Source organism: Saccoglossus kowalevskii, chromosome 5 (assembly GCF_978046115.1).
Source record: "Saccoglossus kowalevskii chromosome 5, keSacKowa6.1, whole genome shotgun sequence".
NCBI lineage: Eukaryota > Metazoa > Hemichordata > Enteropneusta > Harrimaniidae > Saccoglossus > Saccoglossus kowalevskii.
Window position 1 is genome coordinate 6,918,501 of NC_140645.1, and position 27,260 is coordinate 6,945,760.

Here is a 27,260-nt window from a genome sequence, read left to right on the forward strand (position 1 = left end):
ACAATGTATTGTGCAGATTAGTATGTAACATGGTATACAGATTAGTATGTAACAATGTATTGTGCAGATTAGTATGTAACATGGTATACAGATTAGTATGTAACAATGTATTGTGCAGATTAGTATGTAACATGGTATACAGCTTAGTATGTAACAATGTGTTGTGCAGATTAGTATGTAACATGGTATACAGATTAGTATGTAACAATGTATTGTGCAGATTAGTATGTAACATGGTATACAGATTAGTATGTAACAATGTATTGTGCAGATTAGTATGTAACATGGCATACATGTTAGTATGTAACAATGTGTTTTGCAGATTAGTATGTAACATGGTATACAGCTTAGTATGTAACAATGTGTTGTGCAGATTAGTATGTAACATGGTATACAGAATAGTATGTAACAATGTATTGTGCAGATTAGTATGTAACATGGTATACAGCTTAGTATGTAACAATGTATTGTGCAGATTAGTATGTAACATGGTATACAGCTTAGTATGTAACAATGTGTTGTGCAGATTAGTATGTAACATGGTATACAGATTAGTATGTAACAATGTATTGTGCAGATTAGTATGTAACATGGTATACAGATTAGTATGTAACAATGTATTGTGCAGATTAGTATGTAACATGGCATACATGTTAGTATGTAACAATGTGTTTTGCAGATTAGTATGTAACATGGTATACAGCTTAGTATGTAACAATGTGTTGTGCAGATTAGTATGTAACATGGTATACAGATTAGTATGTAACAATGTATTGTGCAGATTAGTATGTAACATGGTATACAGCTTAGTATGTAACAATGTATTGTGCAGATTAGTATGTAACATGGTATACAGCTTAGTATGTAACAATGTGTTGTGCAGATTAGTATGTAACATGGTATACAGATTAGTATGTAACAATGTATTGTGCAGATTAGTATGTAACATGGTATACAGATTAGTATGTAACAATGTATTGTGCAGATTAGTATGTAACAATGTATTGTGCAGATTAGTATGTAACATGGTATACAGATTAGTATGTAACAATGTATTGTGCAGATTAGTATGTAACATGGTATACAGATTAGTATGTAACAATGTATTGTGCAGATTAGTATGTAACATGGTATACAGCTTAGTGTGTAACAATGTGTTGTGCAGATTAGTATGTAACATGGTATACAGATTAGTATGTAACAATGTATTGTGCAGATTAGTATGTAACATGGTATACAGCTTAGTATGTAACAATGTGTTGTGCAGATTAGTATGTAACATGGTATACAGATTAGTATGTAACAATGTGTTGTGCAGATTAGTATGTAACATGGTATACAGCTTAGTATCTAACAATGTGTTGTGCAGATTAGTATGTAACATGGTATACATATTAGTATGTAATGTATTATACATATTAATATGTAACATGGTATACAGACTCGCTTGTTATACAAGACTTGTTTTGTAAAAATAATTTAAATATACAAAATACCTCGTAAGTTGCTAGTAATGCTGTTACTATGACTGCAAGCCCTTCAGTATAGACACGCACTAGTCATATTATAAAGATTCCAATTTCTTTTTTCTTGTTACTTTGACTTTTTCAGAAGATTAATTTTAGAATAAAAACAAAATAATCTTCTCAAAACGATATGATAGGGTTTCACTGATGAAGAAAATAATTCAAATCCTCCAAGATAGCCTTGACCCTGAACCTTGAATTACTTGGCTTCTTTCAGAGACTCTGCTTTGCCTTTTATATTACAATCAACTTTCTTAACAAAATGCTTTTAACTTGTTTTTACTCCAATTATGTGATTAACTTCCTTTTTGCTGGATTCTTTAATAACACATTTGTATTTGTATTTTTTTTGAATTTTCAGGTGTTTTATATGAAAATTTGTTCTTAATGTCGTGAGATTGAGGCTTTTCAAAGTGCAATGGATTTATCGCTGCCAGCACTGCCTGTCTTTTATAGAATATCTCTACGGGCCGCACTATGGCTTTGTCTTCTCATCATAGTACAGGTTGTTTACTTCACAGGTAAGTCTTGTTTGTATGTTAGTTATTTATCTACTATTTATAGTTACTAAACTCGGATGTACAATATTAATCACTGAGTTAATGAAGATTTTATTAAATTATGATTAAAGAGACTAATGTTTCTTTAATGATAGTTTCCTTAACACAATGCCAGTTGAAAGTCTCAGCAGATATTCAAAATGAATGAGGGGAAAATAGTAACAGCAGGTGGTGTGTAAATTCTGTTTGAGTAATATTTCATTAATTGTTTGTATGTATGTCATATTTGATGTATTAGGATTACTTCTCTAATAATATAAGTGTACATAAACCAAACATTGCATTTACTGTTTATTGAATCTTTATTTGAACAATAATGACTCTTTCTGGTGAAGAATCTAGATGTGATGTTCAGTTTAGTTTCTCATATTGACATTCTATAGACCTGCCTTTTCATCCATTATGGCGCTGGGGGGTTTATTGTTGTTATCAATCACCACCTTCAGAATTAGAAACAAAATATTTAAATATTCGTTAAAATGAATTTACTTGAAACTAGAGATTAACATTGGTAATAATGTAAAGCTATGACATAAAATTCTTCTGATAGTGGTGATTTATAATTAGGTACCGGTGGGGGGGGGTGTCGAAGTAAGTTGTTGGTGTTTTTGTATTGTCTTGTTTTTATCACAAAACTCTTACTTGCCAATATCGATATTTTTTTTATAATATGATTTTAAATTATTCATATGATCATGTAATTGTGGAAAACAAAACTTGTTACTTTTATTGTACAGTTGGGAAGACTACAATGTGGAAATGCATGTCGTTTTGAACAATAATTCGATGAATGTATTCCATACACACTGTTCTAACTATTCAGAATTCAGTCCTCGCATCTTTTCTATTACCACTAAATTGATACATCACAGGTGCCATTGATGGGATATGGAAAAAAAATTACTGAATTTCAATTCTCAACCAATTTTAAGGGAGTCCAAAGCAAATTCAATATGTGCAATTCATTATATGAGAGAAATCCAAATTTTGCATTACTGAGCATATATGCAATGCATTATGGGAGAGAAATCCAAATTTTGCATTACTGAGCATATATGCAATGCATTATGGGAGAGGAATTCAAATTTTGCACTACTGAGCATATATGCAATGCATCATGGGAGAGAAAAAATATTTTTTTGCACTATTGAGCATGTTACTGAGCATAATGTACAATGCATTGTGGGAGACGTTTCCATTGAAATAATAGAAATAATAAATATCAGCTTGTTTGAAATACATGTATTGTTCCAAATTCAAGATTTTTATCAATAACAAAATCTCATGTTACCAAGCAAAATTGTGAAAAAAAACACATCACCATAGAAACCAGTACAACAGCAAAGATAAAACTTTGCTATTTTCAAAATATTTTTTTTGTTTCTTAAAAAAGTCTGCTGTGCTTTTGAAAAAAAAATGTGATGTAAAATGAGATGTAATCTTCAGTTTAGTTTGATCCTCTTTAATACAAACTTTGCATCTTAGTTTGAGATAAAAATCCTCATCATTACAGACTGCTTTAAATATTAAACTATTTTGTCTACATGAGCAAACTAGCCTCTAAAATTCAAAATTAATCTCCTGAGAACTTCTTTTATATTCCTAGAACAAACACACACATATCACAGTAATACAGGATTATTATTTCAGTTCTTAACTTTTTCAGTCTCTATTGGTCATGAATTGATCCTAAATGTCTGTTCATCAGATTTAAATTCAGTGTTTTTTTAGTGTGAACAATCTGAAATTAGTTTATTAAAAAACTCATGAATTTAAAATAATTGATGCTGTTAAAAATGTCTCATTTTTTAGTGAAACGGCCAGAGAATAGTGAACGAAAACACACTACACAATACAATATGCACACTCCCTTTTGCTGTTGAAAATTATCTCACAGCGTCAGAAATGTAGTAGAAATTTTTGAAAGACACCGAATATGCAAAGTTTCGGTTTCAACCAACGTTGGCTAAGCTTTGAACATAAGAGAGTGCAGACATGTCCCACATAGGACCTCTATTTGAGATGTGCTCCTAATACAGTAAATATGGTAAATCAAAAATATTTATTCAATTAGTTAAATTTGCACTATTCTATAGTTATGTTCAGGCTACATCAATTCAAGAAGTTAATCATGTATGTTTGCATATCGGCTAGACCAAATTGCATACATGCAGAAGATGAAACACACAAACTTCAGTCATTTTAACTATGATTACTCAGTACAGTAGCCTGTTAGTTCTATGGTTATAAAACAAGAGTCTCTTGTCAGTGCATTTTCTTCTCAAGAATAATGTTTTTAGACTTGCTTGTGTTGATTGTCACGTCAGAAATCAACTATGAATACAAAGGTGTTTTTTAGGCACTTTAGCCTGAGCTAAGTGGTTGTGTACACTTCATTAGCCCATGCTAAGGATTTGGATTGGGTCTTAAAAATAGGACAGATGTTGCTCGTACTTGCCTCTTAGCCTGTGCTACATTGTAAGAAGCTATATGTGAGACAAATTTTTACCAGGACATTAAGTGAAAGCAATAATTCAGTATGTCAAATATTTGTTTTTTCTCCAGATGCAGAAATAGCGCCAAGATTTGTGCAGCAACCCGAACCACAAGTTGTGAGGAAAAAAAGTAAAGTTCGTTTTTACTGCGTGGCCGAACCTAGTAATGTACAAATACGATGGAAATATAATCGACAATTCATCTCGGCTAGTGATGATGCAGACTATGATATCAGGGGATCACAACTTATTATACGATCATTTCGACATGAGAAAAATATATTTACACATACAGGACACTATCAGTGTATAGTTAATAACTCGGTGGGAGCCATTGCCAGCGTACCAGTACTGCTACAAGCTGCATGTAAGTTTATTTATGTACTGATATCAGATCAATGTTCGCTAGTGCCGAATATACTGATGACATTTGACCAAGATGCATTGTATTATGACCATCATGCATTGTAATATGACCATGGTGCTTTGCAAAATAACCATGATGCATTGTAATATGACCGTGATGCATTGTACAATGACAAATGAGCATGTTCTATGTAATGTTACCACGTTGTACTACAGATGTTTTATCTGAAATTTAGTTCCTGTGTGAATGGTTCCATAAAATTAATAACATTTGGTCAGGTTGAACATTGTGGTTCATTATTTACATCTCTGTTTCAGACATCAAACCTTTCACAGAAGAGATGGATCCTATAACATATGCTACAAAGGGTGATACAACAATAATTCATTGTTCACCACCAGAAAGTTTACCACCAGCACGAGTAGAATACAGGTTTCAAGGAGAATGGATAGCATTTGCCACAGGTATGTCCCAAAACTAGTGTGTACCCAGTATGATTATAGAGGGCGCTGTTTGATATTTGTGAAATAAAATCCTGCTTCATTACCACCAGAGGGCTCCCTATTTGACTTATATTGCTAGCTTTTCTGCTATTTCAACAAGCATTTCTGTTTTCAGTCTATATCCTGAAATTTGTTTTGCCTAAAAAATTGCTGAATTCAGTTATTGTGAGTTTTATCATTTATAGCCACTGGAGGGCAGTGTTACATTCTAGATTCAAGAATGGCTTATAAAAGATGGCATAAATACAAAATCTTTCTTTCTTTTCACAGAGAGAATGAAAATTCTACCATCTGGTAATTTACAAATAGCAAATGTTTCTTTACAAGACAAAGGAAACTATAAGTGTTCAGCATATAATACAGTCGCAGAGAAACGACAAACCCCAGTCAATAGTACTAAACTTGTTATCATTGATGGTAAGTGTCAATATTATGACATGATTTCTTTTCTATAAAACACTTAAAGCATAAATGTTCTATAATTCTTGATCTCATAATGAGCTGCTGAATATAAATTTATAAAGATCAATATCATACTGTTTATCTTTAACATATCATTAGCATATCCCATCTCATTAGCATACATTAGAATATCACATGTCATTAGCATATCATTACTATACCCATCTCATTAGCATATCATTAGCATATCCCATGTCATTAGCATATCCCATGTCATTAGCATATTACATGTCATTAGCATATTACATGTCATCATATTATTACCATTTTTCATATCATTACCATATCATTAGCATAATTATATTGCATACTGGATATCACATGACATAATTTTTTTCTCATTTGAGAATAATCTGCAAGTTTATACATTTGTATACTTAGATGACTCAACTCATGAAGACAGACCAGCACAGATTATATCAACTACCAAAGCCACAGTTCGTGTTGGGGAAAATGCTACTCTGGAGTGTGTGGGAAGCGGCAAACCTTTCCCGACAATGTCCTGGATGAGGCAAAATGATCCGATGCCAACAGAAAGGACCAGTCAGTATTTTGGCAACCTCATTATTCATAATGTGCAGGCTTCTGATGAGGGACCCTATCTATGTGTAGCGACCAATGATATCGGTTTTCCCTACAGGAAACAGGTGCTTTTGAGTGTCATCGGTGAGTTGGCGGCCATTTTGAATATGCTAATTTGTTGACCTCATTTTGACGGTGCAGGTAACCTTTTTTTGATCATGTCGCTTTTGACAGGAAGTTTGCTAAATCATTAATTCATGTAAAAAAAATTATTATCTATTTAAAGTTTGTGAAACATCACATCATCAGCACAAGCTAAAAACAAAATGTTTTATAAGTAGATGTCCTGCCCTCACTTCTCTAGTCATTTCATTTTGAGACAACTAAGGGGTCTCATTCCCAAGAAAACTACAATGTGACCTATAAGGACAAACAAAGTCTCCTAAGCTAGTGTCTATTTTTATGCAAATCCAACATTACCACTTGAATTCATGTTTTGCGGTTAGTTTCTCCTCTATCTCAACATTTTATGGTACATGTATGCATGAAGAAATGGTACCACACAGATTAAGACAGTTTGGAATGCTACTTTTAGTTTCAAAGAATCAATAAAATCTGTTTTCTTCTTAGTTCCTCCAGTTATTACCCGACCACCTGAAGATGTTTCAGCTCGGATTGGAGACACTGTGAGATTTTTGTGTGAAATAAGTGGTGGTAATCCAATCACTGACATCACATGGTTATTTAATTCAAATCCAATCTCAGAAATGAGTCTCAAACATTCTTTACTTGGTAAGTCATTATTTGTATTATGCAAATCACAAATAGATTTTTTATCAAACTTGTTTACGATTTTATTCAGATTAATTACTGCCAACTGATGGAAATTATTGATCTTTCACATATGTATAATTATTCAATTTTCTGTACTGATTAAATCAATCCCATCTTCTTAGTCGGATTGAAATAATTACAATACGTGACTTCCTATATTGATTGAAATAGACTTCTATACTAACTGTAATTATTCCAGTAACATTTTACTCCCTAGACTGCTTAATATTATTCCAGTACCATTTAACCCTCTAGACTGCTTAAAATTATTCCAGGAACATTTTACTCCCTAGATTGTTTGTAAATATTCCAAGAACATTTTATTCCTAGGCTTGTTGGTCGTTATTCCAGGAACATTTTACTCCTTAGATTGGTTGAAATTATGCCAAGAAGTTTTCACTCTCTAGACTGGCAGCAGTTTTTCTAAGAACATTTAACTTCTTACATTGGTTGAAATTATTCCAAGATCATTTTACTTCATTGTTTGATTAAATTATTTCAGGAACATTTTACTTCCTAGATTGGTTGTAATTATTCCAATAACATTTGATTCCATAGTCTGGTTGATATAATTTCTGTGCCACTTTAAGTATTGAGTATTTGCTTCACATCTTTGATGTGGTGATTCATGCACAGTACTCAAAGGATTTAAATTACAATTGTTGTTATATCATGTGTACAGGTGAACAGTTACGAGTTCATGAAATCTCAGAAGCTCAGTTTGGTATGTATCAGTGCATGGTGCAGAACAGAGAGGGAATTGTGCAAGCTTCTGCTAGACTGCAACTCAAGAGTAAGTACAACAAAGTTACTTTTAGAACTCAAATTGTATTCTACGATTTTTTGCTTCTACTGCTCAAAAAAACATACAAAAGTCACTTTTAGAGATTCACAATTCTATTGGCTCATCACTTATAAATTAGGATGAACTTGACATTTGATGATAGTTTGTTTTACAACTTAGTGTCTGTTTGACCGAGTTTGTGTTAAAAAAAAATTTAAGACTAAGATTGTCTGACATGCCCTTCTCTAAACTGTCTCTTAGATAGGAAAGCAGCTATTGGTAGACTGATCCAAAGTACATCTTTGTGTGCACCTGGCACCCTATTATGCAAATAATTTGCATAATTTGTAACAATTTCTAACTATGTATTCTGTTTCTTAGTCGGTTATCCTGAAATTCTAAAGCCACCTGTGGATATGACAGTATTTGAAGGTGAGCCTGTGTTCATTTCGTGTGGCGTTGAAGGTGACCCCGCTCCTACTGTTGCATGGTTGAAGGACTTTGACATTGGAGTGATGAATACACATCGCACATTTGTATCCGAGGGTAGAATGGGAGGTTTGACAATACTCAATGCTCTGCGCCAAGACGAGGGAGAGTACCAATGTATAGCTGAGAATATTCACAGTCAAGTCAGTGAGTCAGCGTATCTCAAAGTGGAAGGTGAGTGCAACATTCTGGCATTTTTACTGCCTAGCAACCACAACCCATGAAAACAACGTAACAGTCAAAAACTTTGGGCTAGTTGTTGAGACTTTGGGCTAGTTGTTGAGACTTTGTGCTAGTTGTTGAGACTTTGGGCTAGTTGTTGAGACTTTGGGCTAGTTGTTGAGACTTTGGGCTAGTTGTTGAGACTTTGGGCTAGTTGTTGAGACTTTGGGCTAGTTGTTGAGACTTTGGGCTAGTTGTTGAGACTTTGGACTAGTTGTTGAGACTTTGGGCTAGTTGTTGAGACTTTGGGCTAGTTGTTGAGACTTTGGGCTAGTTGTTGAGACTTTGGGCTAGTTGTTGAGACTTTGGGCTAGTTGTTGAGACTTTGGGCTAGTTGTTGAGACTTTGGGCTAGTTGTTGAGACTTTGGACTAGTTGTTGAGACTTTCCTGAACAGTTTAACAATTGCAGCATATGGAAATTTGTTTGTTTAGGATTGTATCATGATTGGGTTTGTGCTGTTTTCTCGACTTAACCTTTTCACCACCAGTTCCCTCTTTTCATCACAAATTCACAAAATAGTCCTGTTTATAGTCTGCTCTTTCCTACAGAAGATTGGGACAAAAATAGCCAAATTTTAGTACAAACTAAAAATTGACATTTAACATGTCTAATATGTCATTTTAGCTAATTTAGCTAAACTTCGCTAATTTAAGACATAGCTAATTAGAGATAATTGACACTTCAGCTAAATTAAGATTTTGTTAATCATGCATGGAATCAAATTTGATAAAATTAGATATAGTTATTTCAACACATTCTATAGTAAAAAGGTGTTGTCCATTATGCTAGACCATCTATACTAAACAACTGAGTACTAAATAATAATCTCAGTCACTTTGTTCGGTTTCTACTCGTTTCACTGTGCTTGTTAGTGAGGGGGTTTAACAGTCTGTTACTCTGCTCAGAAAATTGCTTTATGTCATGGCATTCTGTCGTAATTCTGTATTCATCGAGTGAATTCTGTCTTTAATCAAGTTTATAAAAATAAAATAAAATTCATCAGGTGCAATCCAACCATCATATTGTCATTTGTCTTTCAGCAAGGGTAACAACATCATCTCCTATCGTCAAGACAACGCCATCAAGCCGTATGACATCGCCAAGGTTGAGTTGGGGTACTAACAATGGTGGAGCATTTGATAATCCAGGGTTTGCCGGATTTGTTGCAGGTATGTTATATTCTGGAAAATGACAAAAGTTTTCTTAACATTTCAAAGAACATCATTTTATAATTTGGCATGGTTTTTGCAAAAGTGAGCGTGCTTTCTAAAATGGCAATTTTTGTAAGTCAATGTTTTCCTGTTCATATCTCTAACAATTCAGCATCTTGTGTACATGGGACCTCATCCTCATCTCGACAATATTTGTTCAGTACCTAATTTGAACATCTTTAAATCTGGACTCAAAATCTGTCTTTATCAACATGCACTTTATGAAGTTTCTGAAATATTATGTGTGGTGTTTTGTTGCTTAGTGCAAAAAGACATGTAATAATTGACTAACTGTTTTAAAATATTTCCAAATTTGGCAGAAATGTATGACAACCCAATTTTTGACCAATATTATGTGTTTTCGCAGTGCCCAACCCTCCTCGGAAACCATGGATAACAAAGACTTCTGACACTTCAGTGAAAGTAGAGTGGAATTGGGACAAAGCGGACAATGGTGATAGTCCACTAACCGTGTTCAAGGTACAATACAGAGATGTTCATAGTTTAGATGGTTATATCATGGCTAGTGATACCATTACACCTGATACAAGGATGTATGAGGTCACCAATTTACTCCCAGGTAAGTAATTCTGAATATTTCAAAATTGAGGCTCACTCATTGTCATGGCAACTGGTCTAAGTTACTGAGTTATGCTTTGGTAATCATTGTGACTAATTCTCACCATATACACACCCTATTTTATATAGAAAATTGAAGCAGGTGATCTTAGTCTTTAGTAATTGTTTAATATAGCCAGATGTTTTGAGCAATGTCAACAGCTCACTAAGGAACAGCCACCTCAACAGCCCACCAAGGAACAGCCACCTCAACAGCTCACCAAGGAGCAGCCATCTCAACAGCTCACTAAGGAACAGCCATCTCAACAGCTCACTAAGGAACAGCCATCTCAACAGCTCACTAAGGAACAGCCACCTCAACAACTCACTAAGGAGCAGCCATCTCAACAGCTCACTAAGGAGCAGCCATCTCAACAGCTCACAAAGGAACAGACATCTCAACAGCTCACTAAGGAACAGCCATCTCAACAGCTCACTAAGGAACAGCCATCTCAACAGCTCACTAAGGAGCAGCCATCTCAACAGCTCACTAAGGAGCAGCCATCTCAACAGCTCACTAAGGAGCAGCCATCTCAACAGCTCACTAAGGAGCAGCCATCTCAACAGCTCACTAAGGAACAGCCATCTCAACAGCTCACTAAGAAACAGCCATCTCAACAGCTCACTAAGAAACAGCCATCTCAACAGCTCACTAAGAAACAGCCATCTCAACAGCTCACTAAGAAACAGCCATCTCAACAGCTCACTAAGAAACAGCCATCTCAACAGCTCACTAAGAAACAGCCATCTCAACAGCTCACTAAGAAACAGCCATCTCAACAGCTCACTGAGGAACAGCCATCTCAACAGCTCACTGAGGAACAGCCATCTCAACAGCTCACTGAGGAACAGCCATCTCAACAGCTCACTGAGGAACAGCCATCTCAACAGCTCACTGAGGAACAGCCATCTGGTTATATTGAATAATTACAAAGGACTCCCTACTGTCATTTTCCATATATTATATTTAATCGATCCTACAAGTCGTAACTGCCTCAATTTTTAGTCCCTGTTTGAACAAAGTTCATATTGCCACCTTCCTAATACTTTCATTGTACTTGGTATTTACAGATAGTATTTACAGATTCCGTATCATTGCCAGTAACATTTATGGAGACAGCAGACCCAGTGAACTATCACATCGATATTTATTGAAAGCTGACAGATCATCTACAGAACGCTATGTTAGACCACCTGAAGTTGCCCCACATATCATTAATACCAAGGCATTAAACTCCACAGCAATCAGGGTCAAGTGGGAGGTAGGTCAGTTTTATTTCTTCCCATATAAGAATATGTGCTTATATGGCCAGTTCAAGCCCTAGTGAGGTAATGTCTTCTTTATTTGGTATTGCATTGTCCATATAAGGATATGTTTGCTTATATGGCCAGTTCAAGCCCTAGTGAGGTAATGTCTTCTCTTTTTAGCTCCGCTGTCGACTTTGTTGAGCGGAGCTTATCATATGAGTGATTGTCCGTCGTCGTCCGTGTCAATGTTTTACTTTTTCGACTTCTTCTTGAAAACTACAAGCCTGAATGCTTTGATACTTGGTGTATATGTACCTTGGGTAGACCTCTCTCAGATTTGTTCATTTCATGATGATATCTTCAATTCTCTAATTTTGGTGAATATTTTTGTCATTTTTGGTAAAAAGTGATATTTTCGACTTCTTGTTAAAAACCGCAAGTGCAATTGCTTTGATATTACATATATAGGTACTACATGTGGACCTCTCTCAGATTTGTTCATTTTGTAATGATATCTTTAATTCTCTAATTTTGGTGAATATTTTTGTCATTTTTGGTAAAAAGTGATATTTTCGACTTCTTGTTGAAAACCGCAAGTCCAATTGCTTTGATATTACATATATAGGTACTACATGTGGACCTCTCTCAGATTTGTTCATTTTGTAATGATATCTTTAATTCTCTAATTTTGGTGAATATTTTTGTCATTTTTGGTAAAAAGTGATATTTTCGACTTCTTGTTGAAAACCGCAAGTCCAATTGCTTTGATATTACATATATAGGTACTACATGTGGACCTCTCTCAGATTTGTTCATTTTGTAATGATATCTTTAATTCTCTAATTTCGGTGAATATTTTTGTAATTTTTGGTAAAAAGTGATATTTTCGACTTCTTGTTGAAAACCGCAAGTCCAATTGCTTTGATATATTATACATATAGGTACTACATGTGGACCTCTCTCAGATTTGTTCATTTTCTAATGATATCTTCTGTTCTTTAATTGCCATGTGCATTGCTAACAGCGGAGCTATCTCAGCCGACAGGCTGCTTGTTTGGTATTGCATTGTCCATATAAGGATATGTTTGCTTATATGGCCAGTTCAAGCCCTAGTGAGGTAATATCTTCTTTATTTGGTATTGCATTGTCCATATAAGGAAATGTTTGCTTATATGGCCAGTTCAAACCCTAGTGAGGTAATGTCTTCCTTATTTGGTATTGCATTGTCCATATAAGGATATGGCCAGTTTAAGCCCTAGTGAGGTAATGTCTTCCTTATTTGGTATTGCATTTTCCATATAAGGATATGGCCAGTTCAAGCCCTAGTGGGGTAATGTCTTCCTTATTTGGTATTGCATTGTCCATATAAGGATATGGCCAGTTTAAGCCCTAGTGAGGTAATGTCTTCCTTATTTGGTATTGCATTGTCCATATAAGGATATGGCCAGTGTAAGCCCTAGTGGGGTAATGTCTTCCTTATTTGGTATTGCATTGTCCATATAAGGATATGGCCAGTTCAAGCCCAAGTGGGGTAATGTCTTCCTTATTTGGTATTGCATTGTCCATATAAGGATATGGCCAGTTCAAGCCCTAGTGGGGTAATGTCTTCCTTATTTGGTATTGCATTGTTCATATAAGGATATGGCCAGTTCAAGCCCAAGTGGGGTAATGTCTTCCTTATTTGGTACTGCATTGTCCATATAAGAATATGGCCAGTTCAAACCCAAGTGGGGTAATGTCTTCCTTATTTGGTATTGCATTGTCCATATAAGGATATGGCCAGTTCAAGCCCAAGTGGGGTAATGTCTTCCTTATTTGGTACTGCATTTTTCTTATAAGGATTTGTTTGTTTATTGACATTGACTAAAAGAGTCAATCTACATTTGTATTTGTATTTCCTTCTTCAGTATATTGCGAGTCACGATGGTGTTCCTATCAATGGGTTTTATATTTATCATCGGGAGACAGACAGCGATGACGACAAAGATTACATACAGGAAACAGTGCAGGGGGTTAATAATAGGATGTTTGTCATCACGAACCTCGACCCTGAGACTAGTTACGATATTAAAATGCAAAGTTTCAATAATGGGGGTGCCGGAGACTTCAGCAACGTCATGATAAGAGAAACAATTCGTGAGTATTCAATGTCCATTTGTTATTTGTTTTTTTATCTTCATCACTTGACCAATGATGAGTTCTTTTACAAAAGAACACAAATTTATTTTATGGTATTTAATTTGATTTTAAAGTGAAACTCTCTGATTTGTCTATTTACCAACTTGAAAATATAGAGCCAGTGCATTATATTATACTTTTGAGGTAACCAAAGGACTTCATGAGCAGAATGTGATGGTTCATGGTGTTTTGATATCTGTCATGATAGTTAACTTTACCGTGCTCGACCGCGTTACCGCCCAGGGGCCTCAACTCAGAAAATCACGATTTTTTAGGGGTGGGCGCTTACCCGAGCACCCCCCCCCCCTCGAAAAAGAGTGCAAATGAAAATTTTCATTCATCATGTGATAGATTACGTTTTTGAGAGAAAATCAAATTATGAAATTAGTTGCGTCGTCATTGATTTTCACAATGAAGAAACAGAATTGATCACAAAAAATATGCACATTTTATTACCTTGCCCGTACCATCAAAGATGGAAGGGAAAGATATATTAAGGGAAAGATTTTGTCCGGCGTTGTCGTTGTTGTTGTTGTCGTCGTCGTTAATAATTGTTATTGTGTGCATAATAACTTTACTAATTCTATTCCAAACTTTATCAAACTTGGTCACCTTATTCATCAGTATAAAGTCTTCCCTGAGTTTGAAAAACAGATGTCCTGTATGAAAATATCATGCAAAAATTGAGAAAATCTGATAAAATATTTTGACTGTTTCTACTTGACTGACTACTTGATCACTGGTGATACACAATAAAGGTCACTGATCTCAGTGAAAATATGTATTGTTGTATGTGTTCAATGAAGCAAATGATTTATCTTGTAATAATATCCTTGGTAATGTATACCAGAATCCCATACTGGGTTTCAAAACCAACTCATGGAGAGATTGCACAGTCTGATACACATTTGCAAACCTACCAATAAAATCTTTACAGAAAACAAGAACTGGGTGCCAAACTTTGATCAAGATCTGAAGCTAATAGAAAATCTGTTTAGTTCAAAGTTATCAAATCAAAAACAATACATAAAAAATACATAAAAAGCAAAACATTTCATCCACATTTTAAAAAGAAAATTGTTCTAAAATATATGTATTCTGTATTTGACAAACAGTTCATTCGACAAATGAAAACTCGCAGGAATATGTTTCAGCTATTAGAACAGAATGATATAGTTTTTATAATACTGGTTTAAAAACGCACTTCGAAGATTGCAGTGTTTGAAGATGTAGATTCTCAGGAGGCAACAGTACTGTTGACTTCTCCCTCCACTGGACACTGGACACTAACTACTTAAGTTGATTTGCATACAAAGCAGAGCTTGCAACATGATAGCTATTCATAAAGGGTGTTTTTTTTTTACTTTTCATGTAATACAAAATACTTGGACAAAAGCCAGCTAAGATTTTCTGTTATCTTGCATGTTTTATGAATCTATTCACGTCTAAATGCAAAACTTTTTTTTTTGCGATGAGGCATTTATTTTTATACTAAAATATCTGAATTACTTTGAATAAAACTGGAAATTATGTCCCTTAAAATAATTAAACAAATATTATAAAGGCACCAATGTTTTTGTAAGATATTTACATCTTTTAAGGACATTCGGTAGACTGATTCCCCACTGTTGGTTCAATCCCAAAACTTGTTTGTATTCAAAATTAATTATGACAATGCATATTTATATTGAAACAAACTGTGATAAAGGGAATTATATTATATAACAAAGGGCAAGGTCACCAGAGTTCAACTATGTTTACAATATTAATTACGTACCACCATAATTTATGGAATTAAAAACATTAGAGTCTGTTAGAACACAGTCAAAGTAAAAATTCTCATCATTATCTCCACTGACAAACGTGTTGAATCGCACACAAACTCTCGATGTAAATCACTTCCCACCATGATGCATTTGCAGATTTGACCTGCAGCAACGTCCTTGGACCTAATGGATTAAGTTGGTTATTAACCAATCAGAATGCTGTGTTGTACCGACGCAATTCTTTGGAAATTCCCGAAGACATTCCGGTAATGCAATGCGGTAGTGAATTATCGATGTCGAAGTACGACCTGTTGGAATTGATTTATATACTGAAATTTATTTTACAGCCCTGTACATGTCCACAACTGTCCATCCAACCACAGTAAAATACTACACAACAAAAGTAATGGCTGACGTAGATGACAGTAACAGTAGCATAGACGATCGATCAGACACTGAAATGCTGTACATGATAATAGGAATTGCTGTTGGAATTATGGTTCTCTTGATTGCAATTTTTGTGGCAATGTGTCTCTGGAAATCAAAACAGTATTCTGGCAACCCAGTCACAAGTAAGTTCACTTCAAGTTATTAGTAATTCATTCATCTATCTAGTCATTCAGCGCAGTATTGTTTCCTGGCAAAATTTTAGTGTTAAATTTTGACGTTTTTTAGCTTCGCTGTTGATATTGTCGAGCAGAGCCAATTATATGAGTGATTGTTCCATGTCTGTCATTCGTTTCAACTTATTGTTTCGACTTCTTTTTGAAAACTACAAGCCTGATTGCTTTGATACTTTTTTGTATATTTGATGATGATATCTTTAATCTCTAATTTTGGTGAATATTTTTGTCATTTTTGGTAAAAAATGATATTTTCGACTTCTTGTTAAAAACCGCAAGTGCAATTGCTTTGATATTACATATATAGGTACTACATGTGGACCTCTCTCAGATTTGTTCATTTTGTGATGATATCTCCAATTCTCTCATTTTTGGTTAAAAAGTACATGATTTTCAACTTCTTGTTAAAAACCAAAAGTCCAATTGCTTTGATATTATATTAAATTGTAGGTACATGTATATAGGTACTCCATGTGGACCTCTCTCAGATTTGTTCATTTCATGATGATATCTTTTATTTTCTAATTTTGGTGAATATGTTTGTTATATTTGGTAAAAAGTGATATTTTCAAATTTTTGTTGAAAACAACAAGTCCGATTGCTTCAGTTCTTTAATTGAAATGTGCATTGCTAACAGCGGAGCTATCTCAGCAGACAGGCTGCTTGTTTTCTAATTTCTAATAATGAATATTTACATTTTGTCTGACAGAAGTAGACATAGATTGGAACAAACGACAATACTATGATCCAAACTACCCGACATTTATAGATAACACCAGTGTTAATGGTAGTACTATACCTTGTAATGCATTGAATATACCAGAACAACGTGTGACTTCATCACCGTCGCCACTACCACCACCACCGTTGCCACCGTTGCCACCGCTTCCACCACAGTTTGGATTACCAAGTGGGCATGTGTACTGCCATGATATCAGTGCTGTTAATTTTAATAATCCACAGGACTATAAAGAAATTGAACCAAATATTATAAATTCTCCTTTGTCTCATGTAAGTATATTTCATGTGTCTGTCAGTCTGTCTGTCTATGTGTCTGTCTGTTTGTGTGTATGTCTGTCTATGTGTCTGTCTGTCTATGTGTATGTCTGTCTATGTGTCTGTCTGTCTATGTGTCTGTCTGTCTATGTGTCTGTCTGTCTATGTGTTTGTCTGTTCGTGTGTCTGTTATTTGTTCTCTGTTGATTACTATATATCAGCATTTATTATGTTGTCTTTCCATCCATCTGTCTGTGTGTCTGAAATTTATGCTCTGTTTATTAGTTTGTGTCAGTATTGATTATATTGACTGACCATCTGTCTGTGTGTCTCTATGCTATTTAGATTAATTCGTTCACCGCTCATCTGTTCTTTTGATGGTTGGTTTGTGAAATAAACGAAAGCCTGTTATTTCAATATAATAAACATGGTGTATTGTCTTTATTCTTTAGGACATGTCATTCACTAGTAACCGTAGCGATCACAGCTATGGAACCTCAGTCAGTGAACACAATAAGCGAAACATTGATGCATATTTCCTGAATGGAACAGGAAACACTATCAGCAGTACAAGCAGTAGGTGTGGCTGTTGCCATGGAAATGTGAAAGAACCACTGTGTACGTGTGACCATCCACATTCTCATACTAATAGCAGAAGTAATAGACATCGCAAACAGTACAAAGACCATCATGTACAGAAACCAACTGCAGGTAATTACACAGAATTCCATGCGACTTTTGACCTGTTCATGTAGATTACAATTAAACATTTATTGATCCTTTTATTCTTTTTCAAAGAGCAGTGGTCGCGCTTCATCTAAACAATGTATTTTACACGCATTGTATTTGTCGCTATGTGTCCCAACGCGGTTTTACGACTACCACCCTTTAACGACAATTGTGCTGCTTGCTCTAATCCTGATTTTTAATCTTTTTGTTGACGTTTTCAGATTGCAACTGTAGCAGCACGTACTCTGGAACTGAATCAGACCAGTGTTTATCTGATCCACCACCAATCTTACCACCTACAGGGTTGTCGTTCACAGATATTAAACCAATCAGCAAGCCTCGACAGTCAGAATTATAAGTAGATGGTAACCTAGCAACAAATAGTCATTTCAAAGAAATGATTCCACCGATATCTTTATCTGTTTAAGGCTTACCCCACATAATATACAGAATTCTACAAAGCCCATAGAGGTTGGATGGTGTACATATTACTTCGCTTTCACAAAAATGAAATCTGTGCTCTGTAGAGGCTTCTTACTTACTTTGATCTAGATTTGCATAAACCCATATAAGAAATTCTTATCGATTGTATATATGATTTTAATATTACCTTAAAATTAGGTATTTCCATACAAAATAGTAATTTTGTTAATCTTTCCTTATTTGGGCTCATGGTTTAATAGATTTAATATTTATGTTATTAAAATGTTTAAAGTATGAAAAATACAGACATTAAATATTGTCATGGAAACAGTTGAATTTAGATTAGTATTGCTACTTAATTGGTTCTGTAGTGTATTTTCAAAATGAAACTGATTTTTTTTTTTTGACTGAAATTAAATTGGGACCTTAACAGTTTCACCACCAAACTTTCTCCGCCAAAATGTTCTGCACTTTTTTCTTATATTCTCCAATATTTCTGGGAATGAACCTTATTTTTGGAACCAACAGACAAAATTTGAGTTAATTATTAGTTTTTACTTAACAATTTTGCCTATTTTTGTCCCAATCTTCTGATGGGAAGTGCAGACTATAAACAGGACTATTTTGTGAATATGTGGTGAAAAGGTTAAACACTTGAAAATCCACAAAATTACTTTTTTTGAGAGACAGCTGTAAAGTATATATTTTCACAACCTATTGTTTATTTTCTTAAAGTGACACTGGGCATACACATGATCCTGTCCCTTTAATTACTACTGAAACTGTCCTTTTAAGTACTATTGTTCACTGCCATGTTCTTTTCCTATTTTGTAAGACTATTCCATTTACGGTAGCATTATATCAGGGGGGTGTGAAAGTTAGACACTCAAGCTCATTGTCTTAGTTTGCAAAATCCAAGTTTCATAGCTTTATATTCCATAGTGAGAACTTATTTTGCTCAAATATTGGCTGAATTGTTATAAATTTAGATTATGCAGAAAAAAAAACAATGAATTTTGAGACTTTTAGTTTTAGCCTTTTAACTGTTCTGTAGATCCATGTGCAAGATCCTGGTCTTGTTTCTTTGAAAAACAACCGTGCAATAAATTCATGCAGAAAAACTGTAGTTGCAAATATATTTGATGTGATCTAATTGGTTACAAGTTAGATAAATTTACATACTTGTGCCCATATATGGGCATTCAGGTGGCCATTTTTAGAAGACTGCCCTCATGTTTTTATATGTAGAGATGTTATTAAAGCTGAGTTCATCGGTTTTAGTTTTGACTTCTGTGTGGAAAACCAAGCCCAGAAAGATATCTATTGAATTAAATGTCTTTTTGAAACTTGCCAGAAATATTTAGACTGTTATTTAACTTTTTTTTTTCAAATAAATGAAGCAGAAACGGGTAACTTTATTGAGAGAAGGTATGCAAATGAGTTGCAGTATGCAAAAGTTGTTTCCATATTTGGACTGACAGTGATAGTATGTTAATTATGTAGTACAACACATTATTCAGAGCTTCGTTGCCATGGTGATATTAGTTAATTTATAGAGATGTGTAAATAATAAATTTTCTTTTTTTGGAAAAAAAAATAATTGTGAACAGATAGCACCTTTCACCTTGATAAAGAAAAGTTTGTTATTGTAAGTAAGGGGAATTGTTTTTTTGTTTATGAGAATTCCCCCTTGCATATTGGTATTGTCAGTGGATCATTTTATTATACAACTGGGGGTGTGATTGTCAATTTTGGAGGTGCAAGCTTGTCAATGAGACCAAAATCTTCTGTTGACAGAAATAAAACATTTATAATTTATAGAAAATTGAAAATATTTTCCAAGGTGTTCTGAAAATGTATGTAAAATATTTGAAATGAATTTCAAATTAGGTTAAGGAATCCATTTTAAGGATTCTTATTTCAAATTGAGTTAGAGGGTCCATTTTAAGGATTCTTATTTCAAATTGAGTTAGAGGGTCCATTTCAAGGATTCTTATTTGTTGATACTGTATTTAAATTATTTGTTGTGATGCATTTTTGTCCGTCATTTTTTTTGTTAAATGAATTCTGACACGTCTTTATAATGTTTAATAGCCCTCTCATTGCCATGGTTACTAATATTTGGAATATGTACAGTGACCATCTTTAAATATAACTTAAAAACTTTGACATTAGCATTAACGCCCAGTGAATTCTATTCTAGTCTCTGTCTTCACGTTGAGGTATGTTTGCGTAATTTCTCATCACTCAGCAATGCATTGTGGGAGTAACTGGATATACTTTATTATACATGTTGCACCAAAAACAATAACATTTGTCATTCTGTAAAAAGCCATATTAGCACAATTTTCCTTTATATCTGATAAACTACGTCACCATTGAGGTGTCCAACACTGTCCCATAACTGAAAGCAAAGCTTGATAAGATAATAATATGGTTCTCTTGAACCTCATAGCATTATATGATTGAAAACTCAAATAATTTATTTTTATTCACTCACAATATAATTCAGTTTGCATTGTTTTTTGTTGACAAAAGTCTAACATGCAAACTAAAATAAAATATTGAATTTGATCCAGCACTGCAAAAAAAATCTTTTCATTATCTCATTTTTAAGGGGTTCATTATTCACTAGAAACAATAATACATATTTGTGAATTATGAAATTAACATATTTTGGAATTCATATTATGTTGTGGTTGTAACCCCGACTGTTGTAATGACTAAATAACTAAAAGCTGGATGTTCAGTGCATTTTTCCTGATTTTTCTTGTTCATTGTATATCTCTATTATATATTTTGTACTCGTTGAAAAAAAAAACTGTCTATTTTGTCTATTCAGTAAGAGCTATTAACCAATTTGTTGTTTTTTGCACATTTATTCTGTCTTATCAATCATAATTTTACCCAGAATGCATTATAAGTAAGTTATTGCAAAACATAATAATATTCATACAACAATAAAAGATGAAACAAAAAATTTAAAAAAAAAATCTTATTTTGGTAGAGATTAGTGAGTGTCACATGTTACAACATGGCTTCACTCTCAATCTAACACTTCCATACTTTGCATTTGTGTCATTTTATAGTGGTATATTTCATTGATCTGGTTACTGGTGGTTGCATCTTGAGTTTATCTGTTTGTAGAGGGATTCACATTACTGTCAAATCTGTACTACCATAATAGGAGCTATACCAATTCATTTCAAACAATTGAGAACCGAAAGTTCAGTTCCTCATATGTGTAAATTCTCAAATAGAAGCTGAGTCCCCTCTTTTACATTTTAATAGAAACAGCGGCTTCTATTATAGATTTTTTCAGTATTTGGGTGTGATTCACACTCATATCTGTGGTTTAAACTGGTTTACTCTGGTTAACCTTGGCCAAGATGTTCAGTAAACAAAATGTTTGTCATTTCAATAAGATCACATCATCTACAAACCATTAACACTGAAGTCAACTTTTGTCTTCTTTATCAAAACACAAAAAACCTATATAATTTGTTTAATTTAATGATCTCTTAAAAAATTGCAAAATGTTTCACAGAAAATTGTTGCTGAAAAAGAAATTATTTGGAGGCGTATCTACAATATACCACTATGAGTGTAACTTATGTTTACTTAAACCATCAGCTTCGTAAATACTCTACAAATGGCTAATTTGAATATATGAATAATTAACTCAGCAGCTGTTTAATGATTGGTTATCTTTATTAACATCTCTTTATAGATGAATTTTCTTGTTGGTTTATTGAAAGATGTCTGTATTTTTTGAAGCCCTCACGAGTTGAAATGTGACTCTTCTTTTGTTTTTCTTTTACAAAACTGTTTCTGACTGTGTACAGATATATATATATATATACCGAGGGATACCATTGTGCAAATACAATAAAATTAAAGCAAATCTTGTAGTTTTTTTTCTGTGAATGTGAGTGGGCAGACAAGAAAAATGTTTGTTTATGTTAGAACAAATTAACACAAGTCAAATTGGCAACAATTATACAGGTTTGTTTTACATTTACCGGATTAATACTTAATCAGCTTAATACCAAGGTCATGTGACTTAACCTAAAAAAATAAAAGTGCCACTCTTTTCCCTGTTTATTGTTGCTTATCTGATTTCAGCAAAAAGTAGTGTTGTGTCAGGGACACTTGCATTGATACATGGATATCAATATACACTTGGGATGGGGGGGGGGGGGTGTTAACAAACTGAGAGTATGGCCATAAATCTTGTTTGGCTGATCAAACTGGTAAAGAGTGCTGTACAACAAGTCTCATAAATTGGCTAACAACTCATTCCACAAAAACGAAAAAATATATTTGTTTTCAATAAAACTATTCCACACCTATGTAACACAATTTCTATGAGCAACACTAACCTGCTTTGGACAATGTTTATTTATCTTATCAGCAAATATCAATCTAAATGAACCCATTAGACAAATTAATAAAACAAAATGACATGCAATGAAATTTTATAGTGAATTATGTTTGTACTAAGCCTGAAGTTTGAATGAAACCCATCCACAAACATCTCGGAATTGGCGGGACAAAATGGCTGAAATCTGACCATCTTGAATCAGATAATTAAAAGAATGCAGGTGTGAAATGAACTATCGTGTACAAAAATGTCCCGGTCGTCCTTGGTGATAAATAAGACGTTTACACATGACCATAGAGGGCGCACTACTGTAAGAAATAATGATACTTTACGTATGGATTATGAACTTGATATTGTACAAGACTTCACAGACCAACAATAGCGTTGTGAGATATTATTGAGAAAAGGCAGGGGCGGATACAGGAATTTTTTTATGGGGGGAGGGGTCCAAACTTTAAAATCGCCAGACAAAGTTAATGATTTTTTTATATTATACAAAAACAAATTGAATACAACGGGGGGGGGGGGGGTCTTGGGGTCCGGATCCGCCACTGAAAGGGCTGCTTGGGAATATGTAATATGTTTCCCTTGGTATATCATGCAGTGACAAACGGGCGATTATACGATTTTACGTGCGTTCATAAAATCCCTGCATCAAGTGCCCGTGACTGGGACCAGACCCTCTCGTCCGCCATTAGAAAGAGAGTTTAATTTGTACTAGAAAATTATCATAATTTCAAGAATAAATCTCAAATTGGTTCAATTACTGTGATTTAGCAAGCTGTAATTCCAACAACAAAATTAGAAGTCTAAGACACTTATTTATTGTTAATGACAAACTGAAAAAATTTAAAATATCGAAAGAACCCAGAAATATATGAATACTTTAAACAACAAACATTGCTGTTGACATAACTCGAACACTGACGGAAAGCAGTTTTTCAATCGTTGTAATTTCAATCAGAACACGGCGTACAACGTGATGATAAACGAGGTTCAATGGTGCGAATAGCATATACAATACATCGAAATTAATTAGTTTCACATTCTGCTCTGCAACATAATACTTACGTAATAGATATAATTACGTAAGAAACACCTTTTTGAATTGGTTGGGTGATACATAAAGCATAATTTATGCAGATATCGCTGCTTCACTATTTATAAAATTTACCTTTGGTACACAAGTGCGTTTTGAGCAATAAGTAACCACTTAAATATGGAACAGTACACACCTATTGCGTAATTATGACACATAAGAAAGTAATTTCATGAAACTATGGACCTTTGTACAGTACGTCTATAATGAAACCTATATAAATCAATTCGGATGTTTCGCAATATGGTCGATGCGGGCGCCCTAAGCCCGCGAAGCATGCAATTTAGTGATATTACAACCTGCAAATGTGATAGCATAAGATACGAATCTTATGTTCTAACCTAGGAAGCTAATTCATAACCTAAAAATGCATCGAGTTACGAAAACATCGAGTCACGAGCATGAAGTTACAAACACATCGAGTTACACAAATCTCCACGCCCATATTTTAGAAACTTCGCAACCTTTAAAACCCCGCGCCAAAATTGTAACTCGATGTTCAATTAACAGTTCACAGAACTTCGAGTTAGGGGCAACATAGATTTTTGTTTTTGTTGAACGTCTACATTTAGTAAGTCGAACTTTAATTTAATTTAATTTAGTAACTCGAATTTTAATTTATTTCTGTTCATCGCTTCTTTCCTTACTAAAATTAGACAAGTACATGAGTACAAGTACAAGTACAAGTACACCAACCACCATATTTTGGTCAGTATTAAATGTTGGACACTCCCCATCAGTATTTTGTATATATTTAATCACATTCACATTCGTGCATTACTCGATTTTTATCGTAATTTTATCGATTCACATAAATTTAATTTTAATTTGGTATATTTCATTTATCAGCGATAATGGAAAAAAATAAAAACTTAAGGGGCGTTTTACAAAATATTCGTGTTCTTCATACTTTATGAATAATTTTTATTTTATTTTTTCATCGAAACCGTACAAAATTATATACAAACATTTTGGTAAAAAAAAATGTATTTACACCAATGAAACCTCTGGTGCTTGATCTAAGATTCATTGTCATATCCTGCCAACTTGAGGATATTTTATTCTAATTAGAGTTCTTGAAACCACTGTTTGTGTTACAATCCATACACCATTAAGTTATGTGTGGACTGAGATTTGGTCCACAACCACTCAATCCACGCACTATAGTTAGATACTTTACATATTTTAAGGATGCGCATTAACTTATCACTTGCTACATTATCATATGTTATAAATGTCGACATGGTTTTCTATCCTGACTCCAACATTTAGCTTTAGTCTAAGAATAAAAATCAAAGACGACATCGCTATCCCGAAGGCTTGCCTGCTCCAAAAAAATTCCACATATATTGAAATTTCAGCATATTACTTAAATTATTCGAAATTAAACAAGTATTTTTAGAATTTAAGGAATCGATACATTTGGAAGATACAGCGAGCAGTTGCACTGTCCGTTCACATCGATCAACATTTAATTTACATAAAAACAAAATGTATATTGTCATTTACTCATCGATGATTGAATGCCTACCACGTGACACTGAAATGACCCTCTAATGCGTATGTTTGTCTGAAATGTCTAGCGGAATCCAAAAACTGGTGTTTGAAGATCAAATTGCTGTGATTATTGTTCAGGAAGAACTCTATCTTCTCGTCAAGTGATTGCACTCTGCATGTGAGTGTGTCAGCTTTACAATTAGCATAAATTTATAGATTTCACAGAAATAAGTGATAGAACAATTGGTCACGTGCCCAACTGAATAGAAATAATGCTATTATGTTATATTTCTATGTTAAACTGAAGCTATCTCCATCGTTACGAACCCACATGATTTGCATAAGCTATTAAAATAATACAGCGAGTCAGTACAAACACAGTCCCCCTGATAGAGGGACTGTGGTACAAAGCAAATTACGACTAAATGTGAAATACTAGCATCTATTCTAAGAATCGATTTGCTCAAAATAAATACACTGGCACATATTATTGAAATTGTACCACATAGAATTTACCTACTCCCATAATCCTGTTCACATTAGCAGTTCTTTAAATAGTACAGCGTGGGCCTTGCGACCTGCATAAAAGCAGTGGTCAGAACACATTTACATGTTTACTGATTTGCCACGTTTTTATTTTGCTGATCACATATGTCGATAGTTGGGTGTTTCTTTGTATGTTCGACGTTCTCCCTGATCAGGTATCATCTCAACTATTGTTCTTGAATATGTGTAAACCATTTTAAGTTGTCAATAATTTCATTCAAATTCACAACACGACGCTTGGATATAACCTGATCCATCAAATCAGTCCACCATATCTATGACGTCACTGAACGAGCTTCATAACTTCAGCTTTAAATTTATGAATATTTAGGTTTATAGTTATTTATAATTTATAGATAATTTGTTTTATAATTTATGTGTGCGTTGTAATGTGACGATTATGATTTCGTCCACAGGAAGTACTATCCGGCATCAATGTGTGAAAAACATAATGAATTCCAATCATTGCAAGTTTCGTCTGTTGATTATTTTTTTGGCAATAAATACTGTTATAATGATTTATATTTTTATTCGACGAAGCATACACATGTCTGTCCATCACACCAATAATACTATATTGAGGTAAAGTATTTTTGTTGAATCAAAAACGTTTGTCACACTTTGAAATGTGTAATTCTCATCGTTCAATGTCACAGTTTGTAGACAAATATGAACAGTTGACTTGCTTTACAGTACACCACATAACCTCACATAACTGACACGTTTGTATTTCTTAATTTGAAGGCCTGAGAATATTCTTGAGAATCAAGTATCTCGAATACTGAATCAGTGAGTATTATATGACTACGTGATAAACAGAATGTATATTCCGTATATTATTGAAAACGTAGTAACTAATTATTTGATGGTCCCGTGAAATATACTATATAGTTGACAAATATCTCAAAATAAAATTGTATATTGCTTCATATTCTATTCAAATATTTATCTGCTCATTGCTTATTTATATGAACTTGCGATAATTGTTCGTCAGATTTAAATATTGCGTCCCTATATACCTGCTTTTCTATGCCATCAGATCATGGTTATTGATTCTAAATTTACAAATGCTTTTTCTATAGAGAGGTTCTTTAGTTTTTGTGGTACATTGCTCCATTTTAAAATCCTTTAATATGTAATTTATTTTTATTACCTGACTCTGATTTTTCTGGAAAG

General features: G+C 33.9%; 1 protein-coding gene and 1 long non-coding RNA gene across 4 annotated transcripts in view; both read left to right on the plus strand.

Annotated features, from left to right (window-relative positions):
• The window catches only part of LOC100370092 (cell adhesion molecule-related/down-regulated by oncogenes-like), a 196,171-nt gene extending 173,709 nt beyond the window's left edge, over positions 1–22,462 (plus strand). For all 3 annotated transcript variants that reach the window (XM_085499096.1, XM_085499095.1, XM_085499097.1), the window contains 16 exons: positions 1,888–2,047; positions 4,652–4,948; positions 5,266–5,412; positions 5,722–5,868; positions 6,295–6,579; positions 7,066–7,227; positions 7,952–8,062; positions 8,435–8,716; positions 9,807–9,935; positions 10,345–10,557; positions 11,667–11,857; positions 13,751–13,979; positions 16,135–16,359; positions 17,120–17,421; positions 17,859–18,117; positions 18,357–22,462. In XM_085499096.1, coding sequence (XP_085355222.1) covers positions 1,945–2,047; positions 4,652–4,948; positions 5,266–5,412; positions 5,722–5,868; positions 6,295–6,579; positions 7,066–7,227; positions 7,952–8,062; positions 8,435–8,716; positions 9,807–9,935; positions 10,345–10,557; positions 11,667–11,857; positions 13,751–13,979; positions 16,135–16,359; positions 17,120–17,421; positions 17,859–18,117; positions 18,357–18,493 — 3,219 coding nt within the window. In that variant the 5' untranslated portion in view covers positions 1,888–1,944 and the 3' untranslated portion in view covers positions 18,494–22,462. The remainder of the gene's footprint in view (positions 1–1,887; positions 2,048–4,651; positions 4,949–5,265; positions 5,413–5,721; positions 5,869–6,294; positions 6,580–7,065; positions 7,228–7,951; positions 8,063–8,434; positions 8,717–9,806; positions 9,936–10,344; positions 10,558–11,666; positions 11,858–13,750; positions 13,980–16,134; positions 16,360–17,119; positions 17,422–17,858; positions 18,118–18,356) is intronic.
• A 3,689-nt stretch (positions 22,463–26,151) lies between these two features.
• On the plus strand, positions 26,152–26,602 carry LOC144344604 (uncharacterized). The gene is made up of 2 exons (XR_013419217.1): positions 26,152–26,239; positions 26,501–26,602. It is a non-coding gene; the product is annotated as an uncharacterized LOC144344604 (long non-coding RNA).
• Positions 26,603–27,260: the final 658 nt, after the last annotated feature.